Genomic DNA, 13,058 nt, shown 5'->3' with positions numbered 1-13,058 from the left:
TTTACATGTGAAAATGGCCAAGTGGTTAGGGCGCTTGACTCGCCATCTGAGGGTCGCGGATTCAAATCCCTGTCCCACCAAACACATGTTTACTGGTTAGTTAATTATTTTGATTTTTTACCCAATTTATTTTGTAGGTGTTTTGGGGCTAGAAGTTTGGTTAATAAGTTGTTTTTATTCCATTAAAAGCCCGATTGGTATTATTTATTTAGAATTTTTGTCGTTTAGTATTTGTTATTGAGACACATGATCCAGTCTTTTAAGTTTATAAGTGTGTTCAGCTCGTCACACATATCAGTACAACATTCTTTATGTAGGGACATGTTTGTTTTTGAGTTTCTGTATTAAAGGTAATGTTACGCCTAACCCTGACATGATATTATTAATGGCTATGATATTACATAGTAATAAGAATGGTAATATTTTTATCACACGAATTTTACTGGTCTAGTTTCCAACTGTTATCGCATTTCAACTAAAACTACATGTGATGATTGTTTCTTTCTGAATTTCGCTCAAAACTATACGAGGGCTATCTCCGTTAGCCGCCCCTAATTTAACAGTAAAAGACTAGAGAGAAGACAGCTAGTCATCACTAACCATAGCCTGCCCTGGACTAGCCTCGACACATTATAACGTCCCCACACAGCTGAAGGAAAGGAGCAAGCATGTTTGATGGGATGGGAATTCGAATCACGACATTCAGGTTGCGAATCGAGCGCCCTAACCACCTGGACATACCTGGCTACCAATAATGTAATCCATTTGATCTTACAAGGTCTCGTTTGGATCGAAAGCCTAAGTTTTTTTATAATCAGACAGCTGTTTTGTTGATTCATGTAGCAAGAGGAAAAGTTAAAAATCATAGTGTGGAAGTATGTTTGGTTCTACATTATTGAAGACCGGAAACAGTTGGTATATATTTTTCACATTTCAGTAAATTAGGTGTCCATCAAGTCATGCACACACACAAACAAACAAACGCTATATATTTTGAAGTACTGGTACCACTTAAAATAGTAATGGGCCTTGATCTACTGAACTTACGTGTAAATCCCATAGTCACTTGAAAATTATAAAGGTACTGCTACGAACAGTTTGAGGCAATATGCCATGATGAAAGAAACTCACAGACATCCAAATAAAAATTGTTTTTGAATTGGATATAGCATCTCTAGCAGTAGGTAAATCCAAGTATAATGTGTAGTTAATGTGCTGGAGTATGTATAGAGTATGAATGATGTGCAGATGAGTATTGACCTGAACACCTAAATCTAACGATTCGTTCTCTCTCTCCTTGCTGACTTTCAACCATGTTGTGAAAAGAAGCCTTAACACTACTATTTAACACTACTTCTACCAACTATGACTTGAATGAAAGTTCATGGGCCGAAACAGTGAAGCAGTGTCCATTCTTGAAGTGTGCTGGCCCAAAACATTTGGTAATTTAGTTTATTACTTTGTTTTGTTCTCTTTACGAACTTTTTTTATACAACCCTTTATGAACCAAACATCCAGTTATCAATTTTTTTGTTTTATCTAATATCTAATCTTTATTCTTTTGTGTGTCAAAGCAGTTAATTATTTCTTTCTCCAATAAGTTCTTGGTGATCCAGTGGTAACTGTGGTGGGCAGAGCAGAGATAGCCCATTGTTTATTTTTGCTCTTAGCAACAAACAAACACACCACTTTATATAATATCCCCGTTACTTTACATAACTAATAGCCTATCAGTTTAATCTGATGTGTAAAAAACCAGATACATAATCCTTCAGCCATATTTTTCTTCATTTAATTTAACAAGATGCATATCTTCTGCTCGCTGATTTTTCTTCCGTCTTGGCCATAATTTCCCATTTCTCTTACTTTTGCACACAAGTTTACAAGACTTTCTTGCTTCTATTTGCACTGTTTGTTCGTCTGTATTCTGTCATCGTAGGGGTGAAAATAGACCTGTTTTATTTCTTTCTCAATATTGCATACAAATGTATTAGCATATATGCTGTTTAATTTCATAAAACCAGAAAAAAAAATTATAATAATAAGAGTTCAAGTCTAGTATGTTTGACCTTTTCTTTAATTGATGTAATAACTCTTTGAATGTGCTATGTTTTCAGTATAAATTAACTCTTATAAATTACTGGTAGAGTTAATATTGAAATTACAGTCCTCTGCAAAAGAGTTAGGACAAGAGAATATTTTGTAATTTATTTCATTACTATGGGGTCGGTTCTTCCATGCCATTACAGAATGTAAATTTCAACACTATGGTAATGTTTTACTGATCCATGTTGACAAGTGAATAAGCCAAGGTGAGAATACTTATTATTCTTTGGAATTCCTGTACTTGTACCAAGTACATATCATAAGGGTTCTGCTTATTATGGGTATAATAATTAAATTTAGTGTTTGAAATAAGTGTCATGATACCTCATGCACTGTTTTAACTATATAGAAAGAAGCTAGCACAGAGCTAAAATATGGTACCAATATATGCCAGAAGTAATCAGATTAATAGCACTCCATAAATAAACCTTGATAAAAACAGTGTTTAATACCATGTACAACATAGAGCAGAGAGTTTGCATAAAAGCTTTACATGGTTTTGGTTGGACCCTTAACAAATTGCTGCAGACTTGGAATTCTCACCAAACACTGTCAAGTACACCCTAGATCGGGAGAACAAGACAGGTGAATTTGAAAAAATAGGAAAGGAAGGGGAAGAACACCTAAACTTAATGATAAGTGGTGTATCTTTGTTTATGCAGCTTTCAGAACAGAAAGAAGACTGCCACTGATATCAAGCATGAGATAAATGACCATGTTACCAAAAGATAGAAAATTGTTCAGATCTACAGCATCAAGAAGACTCAATGAGAATAGAATATTTGGTCACATAGCAGTTAAAACAGCCTTTACTTAATCTCCAAGTAGTGTCAAGAGACTGGAATGTGCTAAGAAGTACAAAAACTTGACAACTGATGATTGGAAAAAGGGTGTTATGGACGGATGAGGCCAAGTTTGAAATACTTAGTTCAAAGTGTAGGTTGTAAGTTAGACTGAAGAAAAATGAAAGATATTCACCTCAATTCGTAGCACCTACCATGAAACATAAGGGAGGCAATGTGATGGTTTGAGGGTGTTTTTCTGTTGGGGTGAAAGGAGATATTTGCAAAATAGATGGAATAATGACCAGCGCAAGTACCACCAGATACTGATCTGTCATGGTGTACACAGTTGTTTGTGTATTATTGGTAAAGGATTCCATTACCAAGAATATAACGATCTCAGATACTCATCCAACCTATGAAGATCTTACCTAGTTAAGAAAGGATTTGCCAGAGTAATTCAATTAATCCAATTGCCCTCACAGATCCCTGATCTGAATCCATTTGAGCAACCTAGGATTTGATAGATCAAAAACTTGACAAATCACAAAATATTAACTGTTTGCTGAACTCAAGCATTACCACTGAGTTTCTGTTGTACCAAATATGTAGATTGATAAAATTGTATTGTTTTGTCCTTGATTTACCTTCCATTATTTAAAAGTAGCCTGAAATCCAATATGGCTTTGTCCTAATACATCTGCACAGTACTGTATATCTGTTCTTCAATCATCAAACCGAAACTAACATTTAAAGAGGGTGTTTTAATTATATATTTTATATGTAATTTAACAGTGCAATAATTTCGTGTATTTTACAAGAGTAAATGTTGATAAAGATTTCTAATGGTTTTGTGGACTAAAGTTGCAGATCCAAAAACATGTAAATAAGCAAATAACAATTTTATTTATTACTTCCTTTATGCAAGATCGGAAATATTTCAAAATGAGCTTTCTTGAACCAGTAGTATGTCTTTATTTAATATTCGGCAAGCCAATTTTTTTCTAAATACAAATTTTAAGTTTTAAGAGATCTGTCTACCGCATATACTTGATTTATCTCATGAAATTTAATACATGTATAGAACAGATAACACTACTATTTAAGTCAACAATAACTAACCGAACTTTTCATCTTGGTTCTCTTGCTGTTAATTTTGTTTAGAAACCGAATCGAGCGAAAGCTTACAAAGAGGTCAGTATCGTATATAACAAAAGTGGAGACAAAGAGTTGTCTTTCACTAATAGTCAAATGCTCACGTGATCCTTTTGCTGCCTGGATTTATTTGTGACAGTTTCACTCCTGTATTGGGAAGAATTTTGGATTGAAACATATTGTTCTCGGAGCTTAGAACTTACAATAAAAGGTTACAACTGAACATTGTTTTCACGGACCGTTGAGTATGTAGAAAGAGGTATGACCTGCGGTTGGATAGTAGGTTAATAAAGCAGTTTAACATCTGTGGAACTAGGAAGCACCGTTTTCTCATCGTGTTAACATCTGCGGAGCCAGAAAGCACCGTTGTCTCATCGTGTTGACATCTGTGGAGCTAGGAAGCACATCGTTTTCTCATCGTGTTAACATCTGCGGGGCTAGAAAGCACTGTTTTCTCATCTTGTTAGCTTTGTTTTGTTTTGCATAATCGTCTTTTTATATTCACTTGTTTTGCTGTTGATTTTGATTGTTTGTTTAACCGAATGGCTGGTTTATTTGAAATACCCAATTACATAGTTAGGAGCAATATAAATATGTTAATTAGTATTAGAAACATCATTATTCGTTGCTGGTGTTCCCTTCACCCATTTCTGGTGAAAAGGTGCACTCTTGGGTTAATTTTTAAAGGTATTATAAACAGTTACCTTTCTGTGTAGTAAAGATAAATGTAATAAGAGGGAAAAGGCAGAAAAATAATAAAAGTAAATATAGTTATGTTCCAAAACTGTAGGTTTTCAGTATAATGAAGTTGTAACATAAGATTGATTTGTTGTTGTTTGTTTCTAATTGAGTATAAAGCTACACAAAGGGCTACCTGTGCTCTGCTCATCACGGATATTTAAACCCCTTTTCTAGCAGCATAAATCTGTAGACATATCTCTGTGTGCAAAAACAATTTTTGACATGCAGTCAAGAAGACATTGACTTTATGGTTAACGTGCCAGATTGCAGATTCAAACTTTCGTTATGCCGCGGAACATGCTTCATACTTTCATGAAATCAACGGATTCTGTCGATTGTTCTCCTTCCGAGTCAGCGTCCCTGAGCTAAGAGTGGTGATATGTGTAAAGACAATAAAGGGTCTATTGGTCCATTCAGAGCATACCATCTACTATACTAAACTTGAGTAAAATTAGATACTCAAAGCCAGCTCTTGCCATTCAAATATCTAACAATTATTCCCTTATAGTCTCTCAAATTAACCGCATCTATTATATCTGAATGCAACCTATTTCAAAAGAAAACCACTGTACTAGAAAAAACTGTCTTAACTAAAGATAACTCCTACTCTGTCAAGATTTATTTTTGAGAACTTCACTCTTAACGTTCTCACCATGAAGTAAGAAAAATACATCTCTTCTTTTAACCATCTTAAACACCTCAAACGGATCCTCTCTATTTAATTTTCAATAGAGACAGTTTTATAGGTCTTAGGCTCTCCTTCTATGATTATTATTCCATTCAAGCATCATCTGCGTGCCATTCTCTTAATCCTTTATGACAATTTATTGTCCTTTTTAAAGTAAGGAGCCCAATAACATACACAATACTTTATATATATGGCCTAACCAATAATATATACGATGACGTTATAACCTCTTCAAAATTTTATTCAATATTTTTATGGATAAAGCCTAAAATTCTGTCTTTTCTGCCACTATTAGCATCACGTTTCGAGAATGGCTTAAGTGTGTGATCAACCAAAACACCAAGATAATTTTTTTTCATAATACCGTTAAGATTATTCACATATTTAAAAGTCATCTAGCATGTATTTGCCCAACTCGCCAAATAATCCAAATTTTTGCATAAAGCAGGAACATCCTCCTTATAGTCAGCAGCACCAAACAGTAATGTCACAAGTAAATGTAAATAACTTATTGACCATCTTTTCATCTGCGTCATTGATCTAAACGAAAAACAAAGATCCCAACACAGCCTAGATTTACCCCACTTTTGACATTAATCCAAAGTTAACCGAACTCCACTTATAACAACTCTATGCTTTTCTCCATCTAGTCAGCTTTTTATCCAATGAGACAGCCAATCCCACAACCCTACAGAGATCGCTTGTAACAACCCTTTTCAAATGCATTCTACAGATTCCAATACACTACATCATACTTTCATTTACACAAGTAACCCCTTCGTAGAATATCAAAAGATTATTAAGGCACGATTTTCCCCTAGTGAAACCATGCTCGACTATCTAATAAAACTTTGAATTTACTTTAACGACTTTTCAAATCATTTTTTACCATTTTCAAAATTCTTCTCACCACTAATATATAAATCATGTCTATAATTACCAAGAATTTTTTTTACATCCAATAAAAAGAGGAGTAACGTTATTCAACATTTCAATCTTCTAGTGACTACCCACTATTCAAAGGCTATTCCAACACTAAATACATGAACTCTCAGCATTTTATTTAAGAAAATGTTTCGCCAAACATTAGTCTTTAATATTTTACACTATTTTATCACTTCCTTACCTTCTCACTAAAGTATTTAAATTTATCTCTAAAATATGAAGTGGCAAGTCTGGTCTTTAGGTTATATTTTTATGTAATAATACAATATATTCTGTCTGTTTTATAACATTACCAACAGTCTATAGCTAGGACCAAATATCAAACATGTTTAGCGTATTAGTCTTAGGGGAAAAAGGAAGGAGGAAGTTTATTTTTAATAACCTCTGTGAAAGAAAGCTTGCATCCTATGTTTCATGACTGTTACATGTTTTCAAAGGGTCCATGTCAATCGGATGACTTCTTTGTTCCACTCTTCATCAAAACGATACAATATTATGACAAACAAAAAAGGGCAAAATGAATGAACCGTTTTCAAGTTATTTCTTATTCAGAAATATACCTAACATCTTACCAATATAAGATGTAAACGAAAAGAACAAAGATCCCAACATAGCCAATATTTACCCCACTTTTGACATTAATCCAGTGTAACAAAAAGAAGTGGGGAGAGGCGGCTGCAACAAAGAAAGCGAAAAGAGACACTAAGCATTTTTTTATTGAAGTTGAGTAACATCCGCAAGGCCACACTTTAGCTTAGAATTTAAGCAGTATTAAACTGTCCATAAATTTAACAGAATTATCCTTATTTAGCTAACGTTAGGAAATACTGTATTTTAATCTATTATTATCCTATAACCTAGTAGTACAAACCTAACAATTCAGAATAAAACCTAACGATCTAAGCCTACTGTCATAACTTCAGACTTACCTGTAATAATAATAATACCTCAACGTGTCCAATTCAAACTAAACTAAAATACCCCAAAATATCAACTCTATACTTTAAAAACATTGAGATTGTCTGTCATCTGATTCGTTATGAGACAAAAACATGTTCGATGATTTGGGACTTTCTGTAGAGAATTAAGTTCGCTTTCGTTTATTAGGTTGGTTCCTACGAGATCAATTTGGATCAGCCACCTGCTGCTCCCTTTCTTTCGTTAGTCAATCGGGCTTGTGAGGCCCTGGTTTCTTTTGAATCTAGTTCTGCCTTAATAACAAAAAGGTCAAGTGTTTTTCAACACGTATTTTTGGGTCAGACTCAGCCATCTTCCATCTGTCTCCATGCTATGAAATGGATAGCCAGGCTCTTACATTTCCTTCTACTATACAGATGGTTCTCTTTCTTTTGGGGGTGTGGGCATCTCTCGAATCTTTGTGATGAGCACACAGGCAATTCTTTCAGTGGTTACTGCATAACTAATGGATCATGAACTGTGGTCCACTAAATCATCCAGTTTTAACTCATGAACAATGTCTTAAATATCGAATGGTGATTGGATCAGAGCATGACTACAATATGTGTTCCTATATCACCCACTTAACCTGATACTTATCTCTTCACAGATTCCTTGCTTCAGGGATGGAGTGAGTATATCAATGGTCAGGAATTTCACTGTCTAAAAACAGATCATGAATCCTTCTTCCCCATCAGTAGTTTAGAATTGGCTGTTCAATGGGCAATGGTTCAAGGTCTATCACTATTTAAGGTAAAAGTCATCATGGTTCATTCTGACAATTCCACGATTGTATCTTATATTTTTCCGTCAAAGGAGTACATGTTCTCATTACTTTGTTTTCGAACTTTACATTTCTGTACTGGGCTTACTCCTATCATATTAACTTGCTTAGATTTGTTCTGAGTTCAGAACTTTGATGATCGATACATTCACCACTCATTGGAACTCTCAGCTACAGGCGTTTTGTTTCCCAGTACCTCATCCTCACACTTTGGCAATAAGTGCAATCAGTCAAACCCCTCCCCCACTAGTACGGTGGTAAGTCTACGGATTTACAATGCTAAAATCAGGAGCTCGATTCCCAATGTGGCTTTGCTGTAAGAAAGGACTTTCCAATGCTCAATACTTCTCAGATTCTACTAGTGGAGCTAGGAAATCCTTACCACGTCCAGTTTCCAGGTGGTGGACAGAGGTTTTTCCTCTAGAATGTTAGAGTGAATTCCTCCACTCCTCGATAAAAGGGGGAAGTTGTAGACCTCCTACTCGGTTCCCTGGATGTTTTTCCAGATATCTGTAGCAGCAACACCAGCCTGTGCAAGAGCCTACTTATAATACAAGCTCAGATGCTTGTCTGTCTGATTGGGATGTGCATGGCCCTTCTTTTTGACTAATATGAGTTCAGTACATTGTTCATGGAAGGGGCTTTACTATCTCCTCGTAATTCTAAACATAGAGCCACCCTGGGTTCTTGGTTGAGCACAGTTGTTTCACGTCCTATCCATAATTCCGGGAGGCAAGTGAAATGTTCCTTGCCCACTTAATTGTAAAGTGAGAATGAATGTTCATAATACTAAATCAGATGAGCTCTGTTCCATTGTTTTGTTAAGGCATGCACGATCCCATCATTCTGAGCCTGGAGTGATGCCTTTCTAGCTTCTTCAAATAGAGGAGAAGCTTTGTCCGCTTCGGTGTTGCTTACTTTCTCGTCATTATTCCAGTCATTTGGAATGCATTATTCTATGACTGCAGGTTGGAATCCAATCAAAAGTATATATACGTATTTGTAACAATGTGGTCTAATTGCCCTAGTAACCAATTTGGGATATAGGAACCAACACCCCTTAATTCCAACCTCGAATAGTGGAACATCAGCTACCTGGCTAGTTCTGGTCTATAGTGTTGATCACTCGTACACAATTCCACATACAAGAACTACATTCAGGGTGAAGGTCATTTCTGTTCTAGATGTAATGCGGTTCCCCCACTATGGTACCAATCTTGCTTAGTGCACTCTTTATCTATGGAGACACTTTCTGTATGGATAATGCCTCCACCGTCTTCTCAATGTGGGAACTATCTTATCAGTAAGTATGTTTTGAAAGTTGTTGTTTTTTTTCTAAATTGAAAACACATTTCCAATAATACTTACCTCCACTGATATTCTCTTGCCCCTCCTTTCTTCCTACTTAGAACTGATGTTAGAGACTGGAATGGAGTCAGTCTCAAAATAACTTGATAACATTATTTGAATAAGGTACTTGTGTACAGTCTGGGACAGACGCCGCATTCATGTAGAGGGAAGAGTGACACAAGACAGATAGATATCCCTAAGGACAGTTGACTGTAGTATTAAAGACAGGAACAAGCGAGAAAATAATCAAACCAAAGCTTAGATGAAACCATGGAAGTCGAGTAATGACTATCAGTTTAAGCAGATGCAAGTATTATTATAAATACATTTATAAAATGTAACCTTTCGTATGCCTGAACTTTCGTAGTTTTCTGAGGTTTCCAGTTAGTCCATGTGGCCATGCTTAATTTGTTTTGTTTTGGATTTTTTTACAAATTGGAGAAAATGGTGCTTGGTAAACATCTTATAAACCACTACATCTTTTCTCGAGAAAAAGAAACAAAACGCTAAAATGTTGAGACACAAGTTAGTCACATGCAATATGTTAACTTGAGACATCATTTAGTTTAATTTCTATTGCATTTAATCAAACGTGTATGTTATGAGTACAAACAGTTACACGCCCTTCTCTAGCAAGGACGAGAACAATGCATATGTAGAAATTATTGTAGAATAAAACTTATGAGTGTGTAGAAAATTGGAATAAAAACAAGAAGTATTGTTGTTATTTTTATTGTTGAAATGGACTTTCTGCACTCAGCCCATACCGAGGAATCGAACTACAGATTTTTGCTTTGTAAGTCTGTAAACTTACTGCCAACGGTGGACGTAAAAAAATAAAATAAATCAAAATAAAAACAATTTTGTGAAACAGTTATACATGACTGAAACTACAGGACACGCATTGAATATGTGAAGTGTCTTCCTGGACATATACATAAGAAAAATTAACCAAAATATTTTGAATACGCATTTCAGCAAGAGACAACCCATATGAGGTCGTGGCGGAACGCGACGTATCAGAACTATTTCTGGGCATTATCTGAGGTTACGTAATTAGAGGAATACCACTGACCGCTTCTTTAAAGGGTATGCGATAACTCTTTCCCACCCAAAATATTGATGAATCCTGTTTATAAAGGTATGTTCAAATCAAGATATCCCTTACACGTATTGACATTAAAAAATGGAAAAATGAATCAACTTGGAGACCCAGGAAACAACCGGAAAGACACATGCAACAGGTCGTAACCCGGCCATTTCAAGCAAAATGCAGTCTTGTAACATTTAAGAATACATTGTAAGAAACTTCGATTGATTTCAACTTGTTTGTCTGTTGAAAGGCGTTCATCATTTGCGAGTTTTAGTCATAAACAGCGAGTACACTACACGAGTTCTGAAAATAAACGTAGTTTTAAAACCATAGTTTTAATATTTTTTTCAGAATAAAGTATGAAAATATGATGCTTCAGGTGTAGTTACGTAATGTTAACTACGTGCGTTTCCAGTAGTACCTCCAGTACATTTCTTTTGCGATGAATTGTTAATTGAATACAAGAAACCACATAGATATACCTATTTGTCTGTAACCAGTTGAACTCAATACAAATATATTATGTATATTCTATCAACTGTAACTCATTTCTGAAACCTAAAGTTGTAAGATATTTATATTAAAAATTTAGAAATTATTAAAATTTCTTGATAATTTTAACTGGGGTTTCTTTTACAATTGTTGGTAAGTGAATCATACATCATCAGTCAATTACGTTTGTTTGTTTGTTTTCAATTTCGCGCAAAGCTACACAAGGGCTGTCTGCGCTAGCCGTCCCTAATTCAGCAGTGTAAGACTAGAGGGAAGTCAGCTACTCATCATCACCCACCGCCAACCCTTGGGCTACTCTTTAACCAGCGAATAGTGGGATTGACTGTTACATTATAACACCGCCCTAGGCTGAAAGGGCGAGCATGTGTGGTGTGACGGGAATTCGATCCCGCGACTCTCGGATTACGAGTCGAGTGCCTTAACTGCCGGGCTCAGTCAATTAAGAATTATTTTACCCTATAATAAATAATAATAATATATTTTAATTCTTAAATAGAAGTCTTGATGTTATTATTTCCCCACAAAATGCCTTAATTCAGAGTTAGAAGGTTTACATTGACGTCATTTTTAGAACGTTAGTTCAAAAGCGTGAAGGAAATATAACAGGTGAAGCGTGAATGTGAGTTTGTTCTAACTGTCGAACTTCTTTCAGACATTTAACGCTACAATCCATAGCCGTAAGCTAGTACAGCAAATTATCATATATTAAGTGTCTTTATTCGACCCGCATATTGGCGACCATATGACATGCGTGGCGTTGTCACACGTAGTAAAAAAAATCAACATATCGTTACGTCACAAGGCTGTTCAAGTCCAAGGAACTTACAAGCAACTGTCAGTGTATTACAATTTAGTGACAGAGGAGGACTTATCCGTAAGATCGGTTGTAAAAAAATACCTGGATGAATATTACTTATAGCCGAGTTAATAAAAACCTAAATGTTTCCTACTATTACTAGTTAACAAGGGTTCATACCTTTGGGCATAGTCTTAACTGAACTATTCCTGATTAGTGTACGCAACAACCATACTTTTCTTTCACTGAAGACACATACAAGTAGGCTGGCTACATCGTATATAAGTAGATCTGAACAACGCTAACGTGTTTATAAACCTCTGTTCGTTGGTGCATGTCGGGTAAGCCAACTTTTAGTCTAGACGACTGGTCATGGCTTCATTTTTCGAACCGGTGATTCCCTACGATTCTGTTTATTTCTGGCCAATGAATGGTGAAAAAGATGGTAAGATACTGATTAAAAGTGAATGTGAGGCTTACAATTATTTCTAACGTTTTAACTGCATTATGAACTTGGAGATAAGTTAATAGTGAAGTTATATTTTTCCACATAAAACAAAATACGAGTTTTGTTAATATGTGAATATCCTTAACAGTTTGAATATATGTCAATACTTTACAGACCTACAACTAGCAGCAGAACTGGGAAAAACTCTACTGGAAAGGAATCAAGAGTTGGAAAATAACGTACGTCACCAGCGCCTGATAATCACTGAAAAGTCTAAGGAAATAGAAGTAAGTTGAAGGCTCAATTGTATTTACTTAAGAATGATTTAAAAGGTTTGCGTGTAAGATTCTACAAGAACGTAAAGGCGTTCGTTCTGGAGCAACCGATTAACAAGATAATGGAAATATGAAATATATAACTGATACTTGAAACTGTCAGTATTTGGTGAAACTCCACAATTAGAGAACTAAGGAAAAACTTTCACAGAAACTTTATTAACGACTATAGTTTCTCCGGCTAGGGCAACACCATGTATATTATAATAACTTATTATAATACATTTACTGGAGAAACCGTGGTCTTTAAATTTGCTGTCTGGATTCTAAAGTCATTTTAAACTTCAGGGCATATGGTTTGTAGGTTTTTCTAGCAGCGAAGTTAATGTTTTCTTAAAGATTTTAACTGCATTTGTTATTGATTT

The 13,058-nt window shown here is 35.3% G+C and overlaps 1 protein-coding gene across 2 annotated transcripts in view; it reads left to right on the top strand.

The window, feature by feature from the left end:
- The window catches only part of LOC143232062 (cerebellar degeneration-related protein 2-like), a 69,232-nt gene that overhangs the window by 23,397 nt on the left and 32,777 nt on the right, over positions 1–13,058 (top strand). Inside the window, exons 1-2 of one of the 2 annotated variants that reach the window (XM_076467094.1) lie at positions 11,924–12,355; positions 12,533–12,645. In XM_076467094.1, the coding sequence (XP_076323209.1) occupies positions 12,283–12,355; positions 12,533–12,645 (186 nt within the window). In that variant the 5' untranslated portion in view covers positions 11,924–12,282. Of the gene's footprint in view, positions 1–11,923; positions 12,356–12,532; positions 12,646–13,058 lie in introns of those variants that run through there. The other variant, XM_076467093.1, reaches the window with a different exon arrangement.

The sequence above is a fragment of the Tachypleus tridentatus genome, chromosome 11 (assembly GCF_004210375.1).
Source record: "Tachypleus tridentatus isolate NWPU-2018 chromosome 11, ASM421037v1, whole genome shotgun sequence".
Taxonomy (NCBI): Eukaryota; Metazoa; Arthropoda; class Merostomata; order Xiphosura; family Limulidae; genus Tachypleus; species Tachypleus tridentatus.
This window is presented reverse-complemented; position numbering and strand designations above follow the sequence as displayed.